The 24,031-nt window shown below is 46.1% G+C and overlaps 1 protein-coding gene across 4 annotated transcripts in view; it reads right to left on the bottom strand.

Moving 5' to 3' along the window:
• The window catches only part of COL11A1 (collagen type XI alpha 1 chain), a 301,741-nt gene extending 287,137 nt beyond the window's left edge, over nucleotides 1–14,604 (bottom strand). For all 4 annotated transcript variants that reach the window (XM_063135577.1, XM_063135570.1, XM_063135593.1 and 1 more), the window contains exon 1: nucleotides 14,476–14,604. In XM_063135577.1, coding sequence (XP_062991647.1) covers nucleotides 14,476–14,596 — 121 coding nt within the window. In that variant the 5' untranslated portion in view covers nucleotides 14,597–14,604. The remainder of the gene's footprint in view (nucleotides 1–14,475) is intronic.
• Between the last annotated feature and the right edge of the window lie 9,427 nt (nucleotides 14,605–24,031).

Below are 24,031 nucleotides of genomic sequence, written 5' to 3'. Positions count from 1 at the left end.
TAAGGCAAGCAGATAACATAATCTAGTTTTCCCCAACCAGGTACCCTCCAGATCAGTTGGACTGCAACTCCCATAATTCCATGGCAGCAGGGCCACTGGTGGACTGCAACTCCCAATGATGCAGGTTGCAGCCCAACACATCTGGTGAACACCAAGGCCATTTCTACACCTGCCTTTTTCCCCCAGGATCATCCCGGGATCATCCCTGTGCATCGAAATGACACCCAGAGGATCCCGGGAGCAGGCAGGGACAATCCCTCCATTTGCCTGGGATAATCCTTAGGTCTAGCTAAGGCCTAAGTTGCGGGTGACTATTGGAATCATTATAACTATAAGGCAATCATTATTTCAGAGCTGCTCATGGAATATTTCTTGGGAGAAAGGAGACTACCCCACCCCCATTTAAAAATGCACAACTTAAAATATCAGAGTTCTTGGTATAGCGGGTGGTGGTCTAAATTAAATGTATACATTCCTCGTCTGTATTCAAGCAGGTGAGTCCCACCCTGTGCAAGTCTGCATGAAAACATTTTCTCTAGGACAGTCTTATTGGCTTGCCTGACGGTACGCGCCTCAGTGACGTTACACGCATTTATATCTATAAACATGATGCTTCAAACGTACGTACAGACTAGCCAATAGAGTTAATGCAGCCTTCCCCAACATGGCGCCCTCCAGATGTGTTAGAGTACAATTCCCAGCAACTCCCAGCCAGCCATGCTGAGTTAATGGGACTGCTGCAGAGGAACTGGTTTGGAGATTACAGTAGGAATTACAGCCAGATACAGTAGCTATTACAGCCAGTTCTTCAGCAACAGCAAACACAGCTCTACTAAGACAAAGAATATAATGCCAACCTTCACTCTGAAGAACCTGATCTTACTTTCTTTGAAGCCTTTGACACATTTTCCACTGGCAAAAAGAAAGAAGTGCAAAGCAGATCACCTTTCCAGTTTTGCCTTCTAGGATTTTGAATAAATATGAAGTGGAAAGCAAAAGCCATATTATTTTGCTTCCTAGATTTCTGCCCGTCTTACAACAATGTATTGTTTTATTGTGCACACATGTCTTATTACTTAGCAGGTGTACAGAAGCCGTTGTGTGTATTTTGGCTCCCTGTGTTTAGCTTTTGAGTATCCAAGCACACGTCTGAATTATTAGTAGCAGGCCTTGGCATCTATTGTGACTTCAACACTCATCACAAACCTGCATGAATGCCACCATCTTATTTCACCTCTAGCAGTCATTTTGACAGCTGCACAAGCAGAATAAGTTCCACAAAATGGCAAACAACACAAAGCGGTGGAGGTACTACACATAACGTGTTTGCTATACACGGATCCCACTTTTTTCCGACAAGGTTATCCACAGAATAGGGCTGTGAGGTAGGTTAGGCTGAAAGGAAAAGTTGCCCCCACCTCATGAGTGCCATGAGGATGGAGGAATCTGAACCCGGGTCTCCCTTTTGTCCAACTCCCCCTATCCTCCCAGTACAGTGGTAAAGATGCTGCAGAAACTTGTTTCAGGAAACACTCCATATGGACAGCATTGGCAATTGAAGAGTGTGTCATTTGTTGCATCGTGACTACTGATAGGGAGACATTTTTCTCCTTCCCTCAAAATACTAGAACCCGGGGTCATCCCATGAAGCTGACTGGTGGGAGATCCAGGACAAATAAAAGGAAGTCCTTCTTCACACAGCGCATAGTTAAATTATGGAACTCACTGCCACAGGATGTAGCAATGGCCACCAATTTGGATGGCTTTAAAAGGGGGTTGGATAAATTCCGGGAGGAGAAGGCTGTCAATGGCTACTAGCCCTGATGGTTGTGTGCTATCTCCAGTATTCAAGGCAGTAAGCCTGTGTGCACCAGTTGCTGGGGAACATGGGTGGGAAGGTGCTGTTGCACCATGTCCTGCTTGTTCATCCCTGGCCGATGGCTGGTTGGCCACTGTGTGAACAGAGTGCTGGACTAGATGGACCCTTGGTCTGATCCAGCAGGGCACTTCTTAGGTTCTTATTCACGCAACTTAACTGACATATTAACAGGGGGTTATACAGCTTGTTAGTACGTCTCTTCATGGAGGCCTTCAGCAAGGTTTCTCCTAGTCCAAGCTTCCCCAAACTGGTGTCCTTCAGATGTGACTGCAACTCTTGCCCTAGCCAGCATTGTCAATAGCCATGCTGTCGTTAGATGGTGAGTGTTGTAGCCCAACACACCTGGAGGGTACTGGATTGGGGAACGCTGTCCTGCTCCAAGGGAAGAGAACAAGGGGAGAGTCTAAAGGCTGGCTTGAGCTTATGGGAACCGTGCACAGTTATTTCACTGCACCTGAATACAACACAAAGATGTGGCTTTAAACTTGTTCTGGGATCAGGACTAGGAGCTCGGTTCCAAGGCCGCAAGTAGCCCTATGTATCACATCTTTCAAATCTGAATAACCACCACTGAATAGGCTAACTTCTATTTCCCATGCTGGATAAATTATCATCTTGGCATACACTGGGATCCCAAGCGTTGTGCATTCAAGAGGTTTCTTAACCCAAAACACACACACTCCCTTAGGTGCAATTACGCTCTGAAAGAATTCCAAAACTGCTGGCTCCAGCTAGAATGTGAATGAGAAGGTTAAGAAATCCTCTATTCACTTATGCAGTTTGCAAATGTTGTCTTAAACACAACAACTTGATACTGTAATTATGATGACTGGTAATGTGCCTTTCTGTGTTCGTTCAGAGGAAGTAAAAGGCCTATTATTATTATTATTATTATTATTATTATTATTATTATTATTAGTTGGGTTACCTTCATTCCTAAAAGCCTTGATAGCTTCCAGAAATATGTCTCCATATGCACTCTGTTTGGTTTATTTGTACCCTTTTATCCTCAAACAGACAGCCCAACAGTAAATTAACAAATGGTAAGAGGATTTCCTATGAAAGGAAGCAGAGAACGTGCAGTGAGGAAAGAAACTTTTAAATCACGCTGGCAGATGGAAACCCTACTGTTCTGGACTGTAGAAAACAAAACAAAACCAAACCTGTGAGAAGCATAATTGCTCCAGGCTGTTTTAGGTATCATTTCACTTCGAGCAATAATGTCCTAGTTCTTTTGCTATTTTGCCACTGTTCCCTTGCCCCCTTTCCTGGGAAGTAGGGCCATATCTGGAACAGGCCAAGGAGCCACAGGGCAGGAAAATTGCTGTGTCAAATGTGTGGTTTCCTTTGCCGTGGCTTGTAATAAGGCTCAGAGACCAAATCCAAACTCCTGAGAGATGCCGCCGGTGTTTTCCTCAATTGCTAACCTAGAGATGAAAAGAAGGTGGAGAAAGTCCCTTTTAGGGCAACAGATCTACCTAGATGGAGACTTCATGGGGCTGGGAATTGAAATACTAGCCCGCCCACCCCACCCCCTACGTAGCTTCTCAATTACTTGCTGATTAGTGGTTTATTGGTTTTCATATAGCAGGGGGGTTGGGCCACTTTCAACCCAAGAGACAATAACTAAGCCTTAGGAGAAGCATTTCAGAATGGGAGGGGGACTGTACAAAATGGGGGGGGGGAAACAAGCAAATGATTGGTGGTCAAGGGAATGGGGGGGAACAGGAGAAGGGGAGTGGTATACAGAATAGTTCTGTTCAGAACTTAGAGCCCCATCACACCAGGGGGAAACACGCTCCCTACCGTCGCTTCTCCGCCCGTGTTTTCTTTCCTCGGTTCCTTCCTCTTTCAAAAGAGGAAGTACACAATGAGCACGAGGCCCATTCAGTCTGCTGTTCTAATCATGCTGCTTCACCTGGACAGAGCAGCGATTGTGACTTTTAAAAAACATGGACTTAATGAGGGGGGTTTTGGGTCAGGAAAGGAAGGGGGAGAATGCGCACGGGAGGCAGACAACATCATGTGAGGAACCTGAGAAAACTCCGCGAGTGTCCAGTAATTGGAATGCAATAAAATGCTCGTCAGACAGAGCTTACAGTCTCCATCCAATTCCAATCACATTGAGATAGATATCTCAATGTGATTGGAATGCTGGACCTGGCTGAACCTGGTGTGCCCTGCTGGACCTGGCTGAAGGTCTCCATGCGTTGGGGTCATGCCCACACGGCCTATGCATGTTCAGCAGATTTCTCCTCTGCAGACATGCATGGACAGCCTAGGGGCAAGGCTGGTAGGGGACGTAATGGCAAGGATTGGGCCTAGCTTGCGTGGCCTTCGCGCTCTGTATCTCTCTCTGTTTACACAATCTGCAATTCATGGAGACCAACGCCTAAACAGCGCTAGTGTCTCTCTTTAATCAGGAACAGACGTGGCATTTCAGATTTCACCAGAGGGAGGAGATATTTTGTTATGAGGCAGGAGGAGAAGAAGGAAGCTCCACACACCTGCTGTTGGCTATATTCCACATGAAACTGCAGGCAGCAGCAGAAGCTGCCTTCTATTAGGCCACACTGTTTGTCTCCCAAGCCCACTATCATCTACTCTCGCTGGCAGTAGCTCTCCAGGGTCTCAGAGAGACCACCAGATACCTCCCTGGCCCTTTTAACTGGAGGTGCCAGGGATTCAACCTGGGACCTTCTACATGCAAAGCACTCCCAGAAGCAGCGTATTTTAAGAACAGGTGTTAATCTAACCCATAAGAACAATGGCAATATCACCAGTGGCTCTGTAAGAACTCTTATTTCTGAAGCGAACAGGACTGGCACGTTTGCCATCCATACCTAACAGGGCCAGCATCAAGGGTTGGCCTGATTGGGCACTTGCTAAGGACCAACACTCCAGCAGGGGGCACACTGACAAGAGCCCCCCCCCCCTCATCACCTCATTCCGCCACTACCTCCTTGCTCACTGGATCTGTGAGGTGAGTGGCTAGAGTGTCGGAATGGGAGTCAGGAGATCCGGGTTCTAGTCCCCACTTGGCCATTGGAAACCCACCAGGTGACTTTGGGCCAGTCACACACTGTCAGCCCAACCCACCTCACAGGGTTGTTGTTGTGAGGATAACATGGAGAGGAGGAGGAGGAGGATTATGTACACCGCCTTGGGTTCCTTGCAGGAAAAAAGGTGGGATATAAATGCAATAATAAATAAATAAATAAATCTCTGCCTGCCAATCAAGCAAGTGGTAGCAATAATGAGATAGAGGAAGAGGAGCAATCACAGCTGGTGACAATGGTAAACTTACCAAGGGATGGGGGGCATTAAGAGTGTCTTGCCCAAGAGCTCTCAAAAATCTGCAGCCAACATACCGTAGTACACATGCTCATTTGAATGGCTATAGCATTAGTCATAGTCAATACATAGAGCCCACAAGCAAGCCTAAGGAATAATAATTGCATGTGGCCTCAAGGACAGAACCCTCCCTTAATGGTGCCTCTCTAGGAGTTAACTTTTAAACCAAGCCTTCTTGTTTACTGGAAAACATCAAAAAAGCAAGAGATCTTTATGGATTAAGAAAGGAGTCCTTCTCTCCACCCCCACCAGCCTCTTCGCTCTGCACTTTAGCATACATATTACAGACACAGATTATCATACGGAATGCTCTGTAAGATTTAAACATTATGTATGGTGCAGAAGAAGGAGGTTTGTTCTTGCAGTTAAAAATACAGAAGTCAAGCAATGGTGTAAACTATCTATAATTGTTCTATCCTGTTTATGCTAACATCTATATCTGTCAATGTGGTATTATTGCACTGTGTTTTATTGCTTGTGCCCTGCTTTGGGATTATTTTATAATGAAAAGAGGATGAGATATTTCTTAAATAAATAAATTTGGCCCGAAACATGAAGCCTTTCCCCATCACTCCCAAAGGACTGACTTAGGAGGCGAGGGAGGGGTGGGAGAGAATCCACCTTTCTTTCAGGGGTCTTTCTCAAGCCTCCTTGTAAAGGACAAGTATAGAACTGCACGACCTACACAGCATACCAGGCATATTTCTGTGTCAGCTGCCAAGGCAGGAGGGGGGGAAAAATAGCAGTGTTTGGCCACAGGTCGGTGGCAGAAATGCTTGATTTTAATAGCAAAATGTTCAATGGGTTCCTGCTTCTTTCCGGTGCCAGGGTTGGGATAGGCCTAGACCATTTCACCTGCTGATCCCTGGGACTCAAAACAGTGTTTGCAAATTGGAACCGTCTCAAGGTATTTCAAATCTCCTCACTTCATTTGATCATGTATTGATTAAAACATAGAGCTCTCAATGGATGCAGCAGCGTAATGACAGCAGTTTGCATGGCGTTGTGTTTGCGTGTGTGTGTGTTTTAAAGAAGTGAAAGGGATCATGGAAGTCTTGGAGTATAACAAGAACCTTAACACACAATAGGCTGCTGGATCCAGACAAATTTAAGCAGGATTTAGAACAGTAGTGACAACTGTCGGGGCCCAGGACGTACTCCATATACAGTTTTCAAACTGTTTTCAGTCATAACCTGCTTGGTGTAGATCTGACCTTAGTCACATAAGAACATAAGAAGAGCCATACTGGAACAAACCAAGGTCCATCTAGACCAGCATTCTCTTCATACAGCTGCCCATGGGAGACCAACAAGAAGGGCATGAGTGCAACTGGTGTACATAGGCATACTGCCTCTGATAGTGGAGGGAGCATATTGCCTTCATTGCTAGTAGCCTTCTCCTCCATGAATTTCTCCAATCCCCTTTTAAAGCCATCAGTACATCTTGTAGAAGTGGATCCCATAATTTAACCATGCGCTACGTGAAGAAATATTTCCTTTTATCTGTTATGAATCTCCCATGAACCAACTCCATGGAATGACCCCATTGGGTTCTAGTATTATAAGAGTGGGAGGAAAATGTCTCTCTATTGACTTTCTACACACCATGCATAGTTTTGTACGCCTTTATCAGGTCTCCCCTTAGCCTCCTATTTTCTAGGTGAAGCAATCCCAGCTGCTGTAACCTTTCCTCATAGGGGAGTTGCTCCAGCCCATTCATCATTCTAGTTGCTCTTTTCTGCTATTTTTCAAACTCTACAAATTCATTTTTAGGTGCAGTGGACACCTTATTCTAAGTATGATCACGCCATGGATTTGTATAAGGATAGTATGATATTGGCAGTGTTATTTTCAATTCCTTTCCTAATTATGCCTAACATGGGCCACAGCTAGACTTAAGGTTTATCCGGGGATCATCCAGGGTTCGCCCCTGCCTGAGCACTGGATCCCCTGTGTGTCACCTAGATGAACAGGTTTGACCCCTGGATCATCCAGGGATAAACCTTAGGCCTAGCTGTGGCCATGGAGTTTGCCTTTTTCATAGTAGCCACACCCTGGGTTGACATGTTCATTGAGCTGTCCACCACAACCCTAAGATCTCTTTCTTGGTCAGTCACTGCTAGCTCAGATCCTACCAGCTTATACTGGGAGTTGGGATTTTTTTTGCCCCAATGTGCATCCACAACGTGCAACCACATTTGCCATTGTGATGCCCATTCTCCTAGTTCAGAGAGATCCTTTTGGAGCTCCTCACAATCCCTTTTTGTTTTAACCACTCTAAATAATTTAGTGTCATCAGCAAACTTGGCTACTTCCCTAGTTACAGATCACTAATGAATATGTTGAAAAGCATTACTTCCAATACAGATCCCTGTGGAGCCCCATTGTTTGCATCCCTTCACAGGGAGTATTTACCATTTATACTCTCTGCTTTCTGTTCCTTAACCATTGACTGATCCATAAGAGGACCTCTCCTCTTATTCCACGCCTGCTACATTTGTTCAGGACTCTTTGGTGAGGGACTTTGTCAAAAGCCTTGTGGAAGTCCAAATAAACAATATCTATCAGATCACCCCTGTCCACATGTTTACTGACACTTTCCGAGGACTCTAAAAGGTTAGTGAAACAGCACTTACCTTTGCGGAAGCCATGTTGATTCTTTTTCAGCAAGGCTTGCCTTTCTATATGCTTACTAATTTTATCTTTAATAATGCTTTCAACCAATTTACCCAGTATAGACGTTATGCTAACCAGCCTTTAATGTCCTAGGTCCCTTTAAAATATATATATATATATATATATATATATATATATATATATGGTGTCACATTGGCCATTCTCCAGTCCTCTAGTACAGAGGCTGGTCTTAGGGACATTACACATTTTTGTTAGATCAGCAAGTTCATATTGGGGGTTTTTAATAACTAGGATGGATACCATTTGCACCTGGTGATTTATTAACTTTCAATTTGGCAATAAGTTTGAGAACGTCATCTTTTGTCACCACTTAGACTCCCTTCCTGAAAACATCAGTTCAGTCACAGGTATCCACCCTACATCTCTGCAGTGACAAGAGATGAAAAGAATTTGTTCTGCTTCTCTACAAACTTCTTTTCCTCCTTTAGTACACCTTTAACTTCATTATCATCCAATGGTACAACTGCCTCCCTAGCGAATTTCTTGTTTCTGATATATAGTTAAATAATTCTTTATTGTTGGCCTTGATATAGTTAGTAATATGCTCCTCAAAATGCTCTTTTTTGTGTGTGTGCATCTTTTATTGTCTGCTTGATCCCCTTTGTGCAAGCTTGTGCTCCCTTTTGTTTTCCTCATTTGGGCAAGACTTACATTTTCTGAAGGAAGTCCTCTTTTCTCTAATAGCTTCCATGACACTGCTCATTAACTAAGGCCATAGCTAGACCTAAGGTTTATCCCTGGATCGTCCAGGGGACAAACCTGTTCATCTAGGTGCCACACAGGGGATCCAGTGCTCAGGCAGGGGTGAACCCTGGATGAACCCAGGATAAACCTTAGGTCTAGCTGTGGCCTATGTTGCTGACCTCATGGACTTGGTGCTACCTTTCCTAATCTGTGGTATACATTCAAGCTGAGCTTCTATTATTATGGTTTTGAGTAACCTCCAAGCATTTTGAAGGGGTTTAACATTCTTGACTCCTCCTTCCAACTTCTTATTTACCAGTCACACTTTGGTTCCCATTGAAATCAATGTGAAAAGTTAGTCATAACTATCTGAACTCTGAAGAATTAAGTTTGGCTGCAATTCTATACACACTTACCTGGAAGCAAGTCCCATTGCACTCAATGGAGTTTACATCTATGTAGATATGCATAGGATTGGGCTGCAGGACTGCAATCCTATACCCACTTCTCTAGGAGTAAGTCCCATTGAACTGTGCAGCTTGTGCCACAGAACTGTAGCAGGTGATTTTTTTCTGCCTCTCACCCCATGTGAGGAAACCTCACCTACTTAATTCATGAATGTACTTCCTCTGTTAAAGACACAGAAACCTGGCCAGTTAAAAATAAGAGCAGACAATGGTATTTAACACATTGGTTTGTTGGAAGAGTGAATACATTACATATTCTGAGCCAAACGCAAGCCATGCTGAAACATGAGTAAGTCTCTTACTTATACAAATGAAATTTACTCAAAGGGAAATAAATTCCAGAGACCTGTCTGTTTAGCTCAAGGATATACAGACTACAATTTTGTAGTCAACAACTCCAAAATGGTTCGTATCATTTTAGCATCAAATGGTTTTCTGTGAATAGCATGCAAAACCAGAGAGAATTTGAATTGTTTCTTATTTCGTTATCAAAACAGGACAGAAATTCTATTCCCATTTTCATACAATTGGGGTCTTGTGTTTCTGTTTGGTGGTTTCTATGAATAGCTACTTATTATTATTTTTGTTATTATTATTATTTTTAGCTTAAGCAAAATGGGCCTGTAGAAATATCCAGCCAAGAAAAGTAGGCCTATTTCAACTCCCTTTCATTTTACATTCGAGAGTCCCACTCGCTTCAAAAGGAGCTTGAGAAGCACAACGTATCCCCTTGTTGATTTTCGAGGGTGTTTTCTTTTCATTAGACTTGCAGATAAGACCACAGAAGTTGCTAACCCATCATTTTTCCATAACCTGCCTCCCCACACCCCCATGACAGTCACTAGTATACCATGTCAATGATCCAAAAGAGGGACAGGAAGAGAAGACAGGGTAGGAGTGACCAAACTTTCTTCCAGTTTACAAAAGATTCCCTGATTGGCTGCCTGAAGGAGACTTTTACTCATACTAGGCGATCAGGTGATTGGCTATTTATAGCCTTCCTTTAAATCAGTTACCTAGGGAGGTTGTGGGCTCTCCCACACTAGAGGCATTCAAGAGGCAGCTGGACAAGCATCTGTCAAGGATGCTTTAGGGTGGATTCCTGCATTGAGCAGGGGGTTGGACTCGATGGCCTTGTAGGACCCTTCCAACTCTGCTATTCTATGATTCTATGAAATTCCTTACACTGTAAGGCTTACAGTACATTAGGGCTTGTTCTCATAACCACACAAGTAAAGCTAAGCAGATCTGGTTAGTACTCGGATAAGAGACAGATGGTAAACCTACAGACACAGTCTTGAACTCCATCATAAAGTCAGGATATGAATGCAGTATATGAATGATATTTTATTTTACTTATGTTGAATGAGTAATCATAATTAGAATGAATATAAGAATGAATTAATCAAAGATCATCATTTGCTTGAAAACTTGATTATATGAGATTGGAGTGTTCACTGAATATTAGGGGGAGTTAAAAAAAATCATTAAATTTAAATCTGTTATCTCAGTGGGGCATTAATACAAGAGATCTTCATGAGAACATCGTCTATAGCTACTTTGAGCAAATGAGGTTTTCCATCCCAAGCTCTCCTGCTGATAGGTCTCACATTAAAAAGGTGAGAAAAGGAATCAAAGAAATTCTTAGATATCCAAGCATACTTCAACTGGGTTGTAAAAAGAACACATTTTCTGCTCCAACTGGATGCATGGAATGAGTGTGAATTTCTGAAGCAGTCTAAGAGGTTGAATGGGAATTCTCCACGCATAGTCCCATCATAAGCATCTCACTATTAAAACTTAATATTAGTATTAGAATGTTGCTGTGATCTTTCTGAATCAGGTTTATGCACACTTTCTTGGGAGTAGCACCAAGAAACTCAGTGGGGTTTACTTTTATGTAAATACATATACTATTACAGTATACCACTGCACATATGCAGTCAAATCTTATGGATGTTTACTCAGAAGTAAGTTTCCCCACATTCAATGGAGCTTAGCTATGCATAAGGTTGCAGACTTACAGAAAGCGAGTTACTAATTTCTGAGGGAACATGGTTAGATAGCATGGCAAACTGCTTTAGGTAAAATGCCATAAAATGTGTCTTGTTATAATATAATGTTATTCATATATATATATTGCTTTTAATGAGGCAATCTGTTAAGACTCGCAGCTGAAATTCTAACTCAAGTGTTCACAATCATTTGCCGCAAACGGTATACATTACAGTTTTATTTTTCTGTATTCCCCTCATCTTGCCTATTATCTGATTTGTTACTCTTCTTTATAGTTCCCCAGATCTTATTTATAGCTCTGAGGTCTTGCTAAGTGCAACAAAGGAGTACATAAAAGAAAGTAACTGCTTACCTATGCCTTTCAGAAAAGCAAGATAAGATCCAACTCCTACTGAAGTTGAATTCCCACTAAAATGGCCAAGTGTTATATGGAGCCCCAAACAGCTACCACAGTCCAGAAAACTACTAAAGGTAAAATCTTATTCACGTTTAGACAGGAAAAAACCCCTTCAACTCCCAGTATTCCCAAGCCATCCATACCGACTGGGGAATGCTGGGAGTTGAAGGATCCCCCCCCCATCTAAATATGCATAGGATTGCATCCTTAAGGGCTTTTCTAGGAAAAGAAACAAAGAACAGACCTTCTACAGAGTAAGGGGAGTTCCATAGCAAGAGAGAGATTTGTGGGAGGCAGGAATGTGACCCAAGCTTGATTTTAAATCATCTTGCCAGATTGCCATGCAACATCAGACCTATGCATATGCACTTGGATACAAGTCCCACCATTTCTCAGCAGCACCTTCTTCCAAGCACGCAAGATTAAGAGGATCACAGCCCTAGAGAGATTGGCACCATGCAGCCAAAATGCTCGCCAATAACTTTTCAGTCCTCCGAGTTGCATTTGGAGACTGTGACTTTCATCCCACGTGAAACAATCCACAACACGTGCATTTCGGCACTCTTTATTTCCTACAGAGATCTATGGATCAAAAAGCAGATTGCCAGGAGGGCGAGTCTCCAAAAGCCATGCTTCAGTTGGAAGCCCTTCTTAAAGGGCTTCACTTTGCATGAACTAAGCAAGATCTATACCCCTTCTGCACAGCCTGGAGGAAGAGGGGAGTGGGAGTCATTTTGGGTCAGCTGGAAGCATGGACACATTGACTTGTCCACCCTACTTCCAAGTTTCAAATCAAGCCAGCAGGGGGCAGAAAACCTGACTGATGTGACTGACACTCAAGTCCAAGAGGTGATCAGGAACCCAGAGGCTGAAAGGGAGTTCTTTGCAGAACACCTTTCATCTTCTTCACTGACTACAGTTGATTCTGAGAACCACTTTTCGAAGAAAAGAAAGCATGTCATAGCAAGAGAGTTTCCTTCAGAAAGAACCCAAGTTTTTTGTCCTGGGAAGGCCGGTGATTAAGGATGCAAAAGCTGCAAGATGGACCAAAATAAAATAAAATGAAAATAACCGGTCAACCACTTTATTTGGTTTCATTGGACAGGAGACGTTAACAAAGAGTAAGGGCACAGTGTCAGTCCCTGGAGAAGGGAAATGCAGGGCAGTAACCAAGCAATGGATACAAGCAGATCTCTGTGATATTATACAGAGATGGAGCCCCACAGGTTTATCCAAGGAGCTCTTCAAGTTGGTATTATAACTGTTGCTCCTACCAGGGTTATCTGGAAGCTGTTGTAAGGACAGCTCAAGGGCTGTTCGGATTAAACCATGGGATTGTGCCCCAAGCAACACTTCCCTTTGTATCCACCCCCAGATGTATAAAGGGGGGGGAACCCACCCACCCGCCATTATCACACTTTTCCTGCATATTGAGCCCCCTTCATCCACCCTAATAGTTCATTTCCCTCCTGGAAATTAAACACTTCCCTCTAGCCTGCAAACTCCCAGGAGCTGCACCCTGCTAACATGTGCCCACAGTCACCTAACGGACCACTCCGTCCGCTCCGCTCCTTCTGCCCAAGGATGCACCTCAGGGGAGGGGAAAGGGAGGAGATTTCCCTGCCATCTGTGCATTGCACTCCTGTCACAGCCTTGCCACGTAAGCTGGACAGAGTCAGCTGAGGGTTTTGGGGTGGGGGAGGGTGCGCCAGAACATCAGAGATGCAGGACAGGTAAGCTGATACCGTGGGCTGACTAATTGCTGTTGCTCTCGGAATGCGAAAGGCTTAGGGTCATGCAGAACTCTTCGTGTGTGCGCCCCCCCAATACACACAAACCTGACAAAGATCTCTGTGCCACTCAAAGGCTGACAAAGTCTCGCAGCAAAATAGATGCCAGACCATCAAAATCGGTCACTTTCTTCTCACTATCCAAGAAAAGATCCACAAACCCAAACTAGGTCAGTTTTGCCTCCATTTGAGGTCAGTTCTTTCTACCTGAGGCTGAGATATATTTGGGATCTAAGAGAGAGCTTGCTGCTGAAAACAGCTCTCTGCTGGTCTGCATTTTTTGCATTTTTTTCCCTTTGAAAAAGCCAGGGTGACTTTGAAGTCTACAGGCAGTGTCTCCCATCTCCTATTTAAAGCAGAGTTCACAAAGCCCAGCTCTCCCACCCGCTCCCTTTCCTCCCAGTCCCTCTTTAATTTCACTTTGGCCAAGGTTTTGTGAACTTGATCAGCTTAATGACTTCGGCAAGTTCAAGAGATGCTAGACGAGGCGGTGGTGTGGTGGCGAGAATGTGCAGAGACCATTTTGCTACGAGTTTAAAAAAATTGGCCGGCCACACAAAGAAAAGTAGCTTTGTTCAGAAAGTTCTCTGCCTGCTTCCCTAGTTGCGGCATTTCCCCGCAGGTCCCCTTCCCGGCTTTGCTCGACGGCCCTCTGAAACGCATCCAGGGACTGGAGGAGGCAGAGCGGCGCCCCGCCACCCGATCCTGTGGATGCTTACTCGGAAGTAAACCCCGCGGCGTTCTGGGGGACGGAGTCCCAAGTAAGGAGGTACAGGACTGAAGCCCTCAACGACGAGGATGTAGAGGAAGCGTCGCTAAAGCCACCGGCCTGACGGGAGGGACCCTTCTAGCCAAGGGATGAGATGTCAAGGCTATGCATTCTGCCGGGGGGGGGGGTTAATGTAAGCGAGGGAGCAGTTTCCAGGGTCAGGGCTGAGCAGTCCCCGAGAGAAGAGAAATCCCTGGAGCATGTGCAGAGTGCCTTTCCCCGTCTCACCACCGAACAGCTCCAGAACCACCTCGGAACCAGGGGTGAGAGCCTCGGGACCTTTGGCTTTCGCAATCAAGGACGGTGACCTGCCTGCCCTCCCCCCCCCCCCCCCGCGCAAGCCTGCCCGAGAGCGGCTGGACCGGGAGGCGAGGGGGGCAGGCCGGCCTTGGTGGGTCGGTCGGTCCCTCGCTCTGGCTTACCTCCTTTGACCTCGGCTGCCTGGCTCAGGAGCGTCCAAGTGATGAGGAGCGCGGGCAAAGCGGAGTCCCAGGACCACCGTTTCGTTTTCCACCTTGTGGACCACCTCCGCCTCGTCTCCATGGCTCGGGGCGCCCCCACCAACACGAACCAAGCCACGCGTGCGAACTGCGACCCCCGCCCCCGCCCCCGCCGAACCCCGCCGGGGCGCCTCGGCCCCCCGCGCTTCTCTTCGCTCGCGGCTCGCCCGCCGTCGCCTCCTGCCCACGTTATATTCCTCGGCTCTCTCTTCTTCGGAGACCCATCGGCGCCGTCCCCCCCACAAAAAAAAAATGCCCCCGGAGAAAGGTGCTGGGAGGCGGGCTGGGTCGGATCGCTGCCGCCGGCTCGGGTGGAGGTCGTGCCCAGCCCGGTTCCAGGCCCCTCCGATCCGTCCTCCCCGGCGTCCTGCCTTCGAACTGGAGGGAGATGAGGGGCTTCAATGCAAACGCAGCATCCCCACCAAAGGCTGCATCTCGTGAAGAGGGCTGTCCTGAGAGGCACACGGGGAGAGCAGCAGCCAGCGAGCGAGCGAGCGGCCAGCCCCCCTCCGCCCCCTCCTTCCCCCCGCCCCCCACCCCCTAGGAGCCTAAACTGACAAGGAGGCTGCCGGTCAGAAGCCGGAGACACGCCTCCTTAGGCACCCGGATCCACGCCCCCTCCCCCTCCCCCCCCCCCTTGCCCAAGAAGACCCGAAGTCTGGGCCGCCGCCGCCGCTTCTCCTCCTTTCTGTTCCGAAGGAGCGCACATTTAAGGTAACCGAGAAGAAGCAGGGGCAAGCAGCCTTTCGAGGAATGAAAGGGGCAAATGGCAGGAGAGCCCGTACTAGAGGAACACAGCCCCACACCTCAAGGGAAGGGTTATGGCCGGGGTCTTTGCTTCTCATGACACCACTGACAACCACCCAGTTGAAACCAGCTTTGGTAAATCATTCCACCAAAGTTACTAAACCGGCGGGAAACCAGAACAGAAAAAAAGTATTGGCCCACCAGCCTGCACACGTGCCCACCTCTTTTAGTTAATAGTGGCCAATGCGAAGAAAGGCACCAGTATTGTTAAGCATCTGGGGGGTGGCTCTGACTCACCACAGGCGACCAGGCAAGAGGCTGGTTGGATCCCAGCTAAAATCGACTTTCCCTGCTGAGATGGCACATCCCTGGAACACGTATTCTAAAAACTAAGGGAGGCACGTTATTTGGTGTTCTCCACCAAATAATTGTTGCAAGCAGCCTTCACATAACTGATATCACTGAGGTAAGAAGGTGTGAGGCAGTCTTATAGCCATGGGTCCCCAGATGATATTTGACTACAGCTCCTATCATTCCCATTCAGTGTGACTAGTTGTTAGGGATGATGAGAGTTGTAGTCAGACAACATCGTGGGGAGGGTGGGAAGGGTTGGGAACCACTGTCTAATGTTATCATCGCAGGCTGAAAAATGGCTTGTGATCGTCAAAATACAAAGTAAGAGGAATGTGTCTGTTACAATTGCTAGCAGTCTAGATTCAGCCTTGATCAACCCTTACCATAGGAAAACATCCCATGCTATTTATTTATTTATTTATTTATTACATTTTTATACTGCCCAATAGCCGAAGCTCTCTGGGCGGTTCACAAAAATTAAAACCATCATAAAACAACCAACAAGTTAAAAAACACAAATACAAAATACAAAATGCTAAGGGGTGTAACAGTGCATGTGGGTGCATGCCTGCAACTGTGTGTGTGTGTTTCCATGCTGATAACATCCATGCAGGAAATGAAGTCTTTGGTCTTAAAGCATCTGGGTTTTAATTCTAACCAAACCATGGACTCACTGGATGGCCTTGGGATGTCTCCGCCTCAGTTGTCCATCAGTAAAATGGGAAGAGTCAACTTGCAACCGTAAGTGCCATGACTAGGAAATGCATACATCCCATTGAATACAGGGTTCAAAGTAAATGTCTTCGAGATTAGGCTGTTACTTTGATTGCCCAGGGTGGATTGCAAGGAGACACAGCACAAGGAGTACAAAGGACACTACAAGAACGATCTGAGCGTTGGATGGGGCTGCACATGGTTGCTTAATTGTCTTACCAGTAATATAAAGCTCCTTTTTCCCTACTATATACATGGCCACAATCCTCTCTCCACACCCCCAAAAAACAAACATAGGTGTTGAGAACACGGTCAGCTTGCATCCCTACCACTGTTTATCAAAGTATCTGTCTCCAAATCAGATTTCAAGATGACACTTACAGTCTTCATTACAACCATTCAACTCAGCCAAGAGCTTCACCTGCTCAAAAAACAACAGCAAACAAACCCTAAACATGGATCTAAACATGCCTAAGTGTGGACTGGGCTGAGTCCACCCAACTCTCATTCCCTTACCCTAAATCAGGGATGGAGAACTTGTAACCCCCCAGATGTTTTGTCCTGCAACTTCCACCAGCCCTAGCCAGGTTAGCCAATGGTGAAGGAGCATGGGGATTGTAGAGGACTTGCTTGTCCCCCTCATCACTGCAACCTAGTGTAGATGCCCCTGCTGACTTGGTCTCTGCCTGTCTGGCAAGCAAGCGAAAGCAAGGGTGAGAAAGAGGGTGAGAAGCAATAGCAGCTGGTGACAACGGTGGTGAGAAGGTAGAGCCACTGCAGGAGAGGGCCTATGGAGGGTGTCTTGCCCAAGGCCCTTCCAATACCTGGAGCCCGCATTGACCCTTGCCATAAGGTATGGTGAACTGCCTGCTTCAGATGGCAGATTTTGGCCATCATTAAGGGCAGCAAAGTGGGAAACTGACAGATTTTACCCTTGGGCACAATCCCCCAGGAAATTGTTTGGCCCAATCCAGAGCGAGGACCAAACTAGACATCGCAGCAGTAGCTCTATCTATTTCAATGATATTTAGTTAAATGAAACCTATTTTTAGGATTTTTTTTCTTGTCTCAGGCGTTTGGTAAGCAGAGAGTGTGCTTTACACATTAATACATAAATAACATTTAATAAAGAGTCAGTCTGTCAATTTGCTTGCATGTAACCATCCATTCTTACAAATAAAGTGAATCTACCCCCCACTCATGTATAAAACAGTAGCTGATGTCCACTTTAAGAACAAAAAGCCAGCACAGGTGAGGGCTGGTATATTCTCTCCCCCGCCCCCCACTGCATGGCTTAGCTCCAACTGGGGGTGAGTTCTGAATGGGAGAGGGTTCTCTGCTCCTTCCCCATTTGCCCCTTTTGCTCTTAAATTGGAAACTCCCAACCCTCACTCTAGACTTGATTAAGGCAGATCTGCCCTTATAGGAAGAGGCCTGCAGCACCATGTCAATTTGATGAAATGGACTCTAGTCCACAATAGCTAATGCCTAACAAAAGTGTTAGTCTTTTGATTTTGTGGGGTTGGGTGCTGTCATTCCAATGTAACAAACAAGAAAACCATGATAGCATAAGACTATAGGTCCAGATCCTAGATTCTGCTGATAACTGGCATTTCCATGGTTCTTTATTCAAAGGTGGAATCTCATAGCCGATGTGCTTTTTTGTCTCATTCTAAAGCAGGGGTGTAGAAACTCAAGCCCGGGGGGCCAAATCCATTCCTCTTAGAGTCCTCAGAGGGCTGCCCCCACCTCCTTTCGCCCAACCACCAATTGTTTGGTGGTTTCCTGGCTTTTTTGCAGTCCCCCCAATCTAAAATGTTAAAATGTCTTCCCTAACATTTCGTTGGTGGTAAGAGCTTTAAGGCACAACCCTATGCATGTTTAAACAGAAAAAAAGTCCTATAACTCCCAGCATTCCCCAGCCAGCACTGCTTGTTAGGGAATGCTGGGAATTGTAGGACTTTTTTTCTGTCTAAACATCCATTGGGTTGAGTCCTTAAGCTAAAATATGCTGGTATTTTTTAAAATATCTGAGGCACCACCCCTTCTGTCTCTGGTCCTGCCCACCACAGGAATGCCGACTCTGAAAGATTTTGTGAAAGTGGTGCACCCCTGCCCTAAAGCAATTCCTTCATTTGTTTTCTGTGGCATCTGCCTAACTCCCTCCTACCTTGTGAATCGTTAAAAATATATGAAGAACTCAGACTTAGTTTTTGCCATGCAGAGCGAGAGAGATGGTGTCTTCATAGTAGCATTTCATATTCAAAATTATGTCATGTTCAAATCAAAAGGAAGGAAGGGATCCTCCTCCTCCTCCTCTTCCTCTTCCTCTTCCTCTTCCTCTTCCTCTTCCTCCTCCTCCTCCTCCTCCTCCTCCTCCTCCTCCTCCTCCTCCTCTTCTTCTTCTTCTTCTTCTTCTTCTTCTTCTTCTTCTTCTTCTTCTTCTTCAAGACAGTGCTTGGTCTGAGATCTACCTGAGTCCACCATGAAAGGAATGTAAAAAGACACTGTATGTGGGGTCACGAACAAAGTAATCCTGTCTTGGCGTAAGGAAGGGACGGTCACACCCATGCCTCTGAATGAATCAAAGAGGCAGGCACATACGGCGCGATCCCTTCATGGATGCTGGCAAAGACGATGTAAGAAAACATTCCTGAGAGCTGACCACGGTCCTTACATAGGGCTTTTATACTGCTGTGGGTATAAAAGAGCACCCCATTAAGGATCAGATTTGTATTTAGCTGAAGTTGATTTTGGAGGTTAGAAAGAATTAACCCACCTCTGCAAATAAGTTCTCAAGTCTTCTTTGCCCACAAAAATGTTTACTACTTGCCCACACATTCCTGTCTTAAACATTTCGAGCCTTAAAAGAAAACAGAGAAACAGCTGTTCTATCTGGTTACCAGGCAGTGAGTCTCACCGCAGGTGACTAAGGGGGTGTCTATATGATGACATTTCACTTCCTGATTCCCCTAAAACTCTGCAGCCTCACTGCTGCGAAGCAGAATTATATAGTTACATGGAAGGAGGGAACGTGGGCTTCCAGGCAGGAAAAATCGCAGTTGCGTTGTCAGATTGCGGGAATGGGGTGCAAATATCAAGGGACCGGAAAACTGTAAAAACCCTTGCTTGTCCTGGCAACTCAATGTGGCTCTGAAAACCTGTAGCAGTTCATTTAATTTCTGCATTATATATTGTAACTGCCCTTAACTTTCATTTGCCAGAGTTCAGCATCACCATGGTGGCTATTCCTAGGCTTGTCAAGCCTGCCCCCGCCCTATATTCCCATGCTTACCCTGCACTGGGACCCTCCCCTAGCTATGCCCACTTTCTTAACCTGAACCGAAACCACCACTGACAGATGAAGGAAGAACTGTGGTGTCACAGAGCAATGGAAAAAGTCACAGTGAAACGATACTTTGGAAAACTGCAGTTTCACAGGGAAAAGGCCGATGTAGCTGCGAGTTAGTGGTAGCATTATACAAACAACAGGATGCAACTGCGCAGCCCTGATAGGACATAGAGAGCATATAGACAAGCCCAATGCTAATGGTTTTAAAAGCTTTATGTGCAATCCAGTGTATGTAAGCCCTATTATGTTCAATGGGTCTTAATTTCAGGTAAGCATGCATAATTTCATCACCTTTTAGTACAATCCCAAGAATATTTATTCAAAAGGAAATCATATTGAAAGCTCCATCTGATGAGCGTTTTATTGCACGCTCATTCCTGGGCACTCACAGATTCCTTGGAGGTAGCTCACATGATGTCTTCTGCCTCTCTCGCCCCTTCAGTCCCTTCTGGTCTTCCTTGCACCACAAGAAAAAACAGGAAAACTCTGGAATTTTTTTAAGCCGAAGTTGCTGCTTTCTCCTGCTGTGTGTGAGAGAAGCAGCATGTTCACAATGAGGGATTGAACGGCCCTCAAGCACCTTGTTGACTTCCTGTTTAAAAAACAGGAAATAACTGAGGCTGTTGCTAGACGAGGGTTTAGCCCGGTGTGAGGCCCGGGCTCCCTGCTGTGTGTGCAGATGATGCACAGGGGATCCTGGGGTCAGGCCGGGCTAGACCCTCCCTTGACCCGGGATAACTGGATCCACTTTGGGGCCGGTTTTTCCTGCGGTCCGGCCTTAGGTCGGGCTGAGGCCAGAACCACGGGCGTGTGGACCATTCCGCCACTTTCCCTGGCTACCACAGTTACGTGCAAGTAGCCGGGAAAAGCGGCGGATGGGCCACAGCGCTCCTGCCCCCCGTCCCCTGATTCCCCCCACCTCCCCTGGCCTTCAATTCCCCCCTCCCCCCCATGTCCCCACCTGCTATTTGCCGCCGATGTCCCCAGCCGCTGTGTGCCGCCACTGCCGCCGATGAGGACGATGTCCCCAGCCGGCGTTTCCTGCTGTCGTCATGTCCCCCGGCCTACAGGCATCACAGGCCGGGGGACAGACAGCAGGAAATGCCGGCTGGGGACATCATCCTCATTGGCGGCGGCGGCGGCACACAGCGGCTGGGGACATCGTCAGCAAATAGCAGGTGGGGACATGGGGGGGAGAGGGGGGCATCGAAGGCCAGGGGAGGTGGGGGGGCTTTTTTTTTAAAAAAAAATACTTACCTGGTCGTTGGTGCGCTCCTGCGCACATGGCCGCTTTAAGGTGGGGGGGAAATGGAGGACGCGACAGGGCTTCCCTCGGCCCTGTCATGCCTCAGGTGTAGACGGGGCCGACAGGCTGTGCTACTTCTAGTGCGGCCTGGCCCCTCCTCACTGCCGGATTCGGCAGTAGGTCTAGCAAGGCCCTGAGTGTCCATAGAGAAGCGACGGTAGCCAGCATTATCCAGTGTTTCTTCCAAGGTGTGATGGAGCTCTGAGATGGAGCTTACATACTCCCAAGTAAGTAGATATAGAGTTCCAGCTTTAAATGGTTAAATTGTCTGTGCTCTGGTGCAGTGGTGTGGTTAAGTAAGTGAACTATCTATCATGAGCCATAAAGCCCCATCATCTGTGGGAAAAATCACCACATGAACTCAGTTGTTTTCGGCAAGACCCCACTCCAGAGTGCAATATAGGAATGAATGATAATATCTTACAAGATTGCTGTAAGGATTGCTGTAAGGAAGTAAACAAAGCTTTTGGACTTCAGCTTCCAGCATTCTTGACCAGTGGCCATACTGGCAAGGACTTCTGGGAATTGAAGTCCAAAGCAATCTGGAGATCTACCTTCTGCCCACCCCTGGTCTATTTTATTGGCCACTTTATGTAGTCAAAAGAGAGATTAATTTATGATCTTCTAAATAAGCTATTATGACAGAGGCCCAGAAAAACATATCTTTGCACAGTGTATGTAAGATATAGGACAGCTCTATGTGCTCAAGCTGCTGAGAATCTTGGAACTAAGATGACAAAGGAGGCCGGTGTACCTTCTTTTAGTAATTAATGCATATAAATTCTAGTCTTTTAAAAGTGTATTTCACTGCCATATGTAAAATGATCTCCAGAGGTAATTGTAATGACCTTTATGCAATAAAATGTTTGGCTGGACTATCATTATTATGCTCTGATCAGAGATTTTTGCCATTGTGGCCCCATAGCCTGAATGATTTGTGATATTCAGGTGGGATAATATGTTACGTTTGGTTTTGGAAGGGAGAAAATGTGGCATTCTATGTGTCCAAGAAACAGTTTTGCTAGTAATTGCAACTCTACTGACTACTGAAGCAACTGGTTTGGGGAGGGATCTGGTAAATATCTCTAAGATCCACCAAGATTTATTTGCCTACATTTGGGTTTGACACTCTGGCCACAGCTAGACCTAAGGTTTATCCTGGGATCATCCAGGATTCGCCCCTGCCTGAGCACTGGATCCCCTGTGTGTCACCTACATGAACAGGTTTGACCCCTGGACGATCCAGGGATAAACCTTAGGTCTAGCTCTGGCCTCTGTTGCCTTATCTTAAACAGTATTATTTTGGGGATGGGGTTAGAAAAATCCAAAAAGCTGGAAAAAGTTGATTCAGAGCTTCACCACTTCCCCCCACCCCATACCCCACCACCACCCAAGAAGGTTTAAACACTTTCAGACAGATGCAAGGTTTTTGAAAGAATTCTCTGACTGTGAGCATCATCAGATGAGGGGGATCGTGTTTCCCTCCCATTGCTTTGCCTCCTGCTTCTGTCCCACAATAGGGATGAACAGCTTTCTCTTTCTTCACACGGGGAAGGAAGAGGAAGCAAGCAACGACCACATGGCCCATTCAGTGGGCATTTTTATTGTGCAGCTTCTCCTGCACACAGCAGGAAATGGCGGCAGGTTTCGCCGTGGCTCCAAAAATTGGTTTTTCTCTGGGCATGTCTACACTAGCCCCTTTTTCCCGGGGTCATCCCTGGATTGTCCCTGTGCATCCAAATGATGCACAGGGGATCACAGAGGCAATCCGGGTTTTATTTATTTATTTATGACCAGGGATTTTCCCTGGAATATCTGAGACTGTGGAAAACCCGTTTTTTCCGTAGTCCCGGGACCATCCCGAGGAGCATGGGCCATATGGCTGCTGCTCCTGGGTTGTCATCTCCTCCCCACGAGTAGTGGGGCTCTTAAAATGGACATGGAGCTGCACGGGGGCGGTCCGTGCCCATTAGGGGTGGGGAGCAGGTTCGGGTTTGGTTTTTTTTAAAAAAAACTCACTTTTCGAAGGAGTGCAATTGCGCTCCATCTCTCCTGTAATAAAAAAATTGGTGGCCGCAATGTCCCTCTTCCCTTCTGTCAAGGCACTGGGGGAGTATCGCAGAAGCACGCAAGTCCACAATCCTCCCCCCTCTACACCCTTGAAGTGTAGACATGCCCTCTGTCTTATTTTATGAAAGGAAAATGATCAGAAGGAGCAGGAGAAGCACAGGAGGTGGATGGCATCGTCAAAAGGACCCACGAAAATCTATGAGTGTCCAGTAACAAGCGAGAGATAAAACACTTGTCTGCTGATGCTTTGTGTCATATGTTTCAAGGAAGCAGGAAAAAAGTGGGAAAGAGATCATCAGTCCAGCAGCCTAAAACAGTAGTGGAGGGAGTCCTTCTATGATATACCTAGCTAGAAGTCTCTCTGTGATATTCATTCATTTGGCATGCTAGGTTTGTGTTTGCAATCCATATTACCCATGTTATCCAGCACGAGACAAAAACATTCAGCAAGAAATAATCACATTGCAAAAAAAGAAGAAAAAGTCTCTCTCTCTCTCTCTCTCTCTCTCTCTCTCTCTCTCTCTCTCTCTCTCACACACACACACACACACACACACACACACACACACACACAGCATCAGCACTAGGCAAACTGAAGTCTTTCAAAACCTTTTTTATTCAGTGCCTATGATCAGTGAGATTTAGCATGCAGAATAACTGGCAGGATTGTATCCCGCTGTGTTCAACTGAAACCTTCACTGCCCCATTTCGAGCATCCCCCACAATGTTCCAGAAAAGGGAAACGTAAACTGTTTTAGAGCAATGCACAAATGGCCTCTTTAAATTCCCTACCCTATTTATGGGCAGAGAGAATTTCACACGGGGGGGTGGAGAAATTCTCCCAACTGTTTCTCACAGGTAAGGCTCACCATCGGTAGGGATTACAGCACAACTTCTTCCTTTTTCCCTAAGGGATTTAGATTTTTTGCATTGCC

This window comes from Elgaria multicarinata, chromosome 1, assembly GCF_023053635.1.
Source record: "Elgaria multicarinata webbii isolate HBS135686 ecotype San Diego chromosome 1, rElgMul1.1.pri, whole genome shotgun sequence".
Lineage (NCBI taxonomy): Eukaryota > Metazoa > Chordata > Lepidosauria > Squamata > Anguidae > Elgaria > Elgaria multicarinata.
The sequence above is the reverse complement of the archived record's forward strand: the minus strand, read 5'-3'. Positions and strand labels throughout refer to the sequence as shown.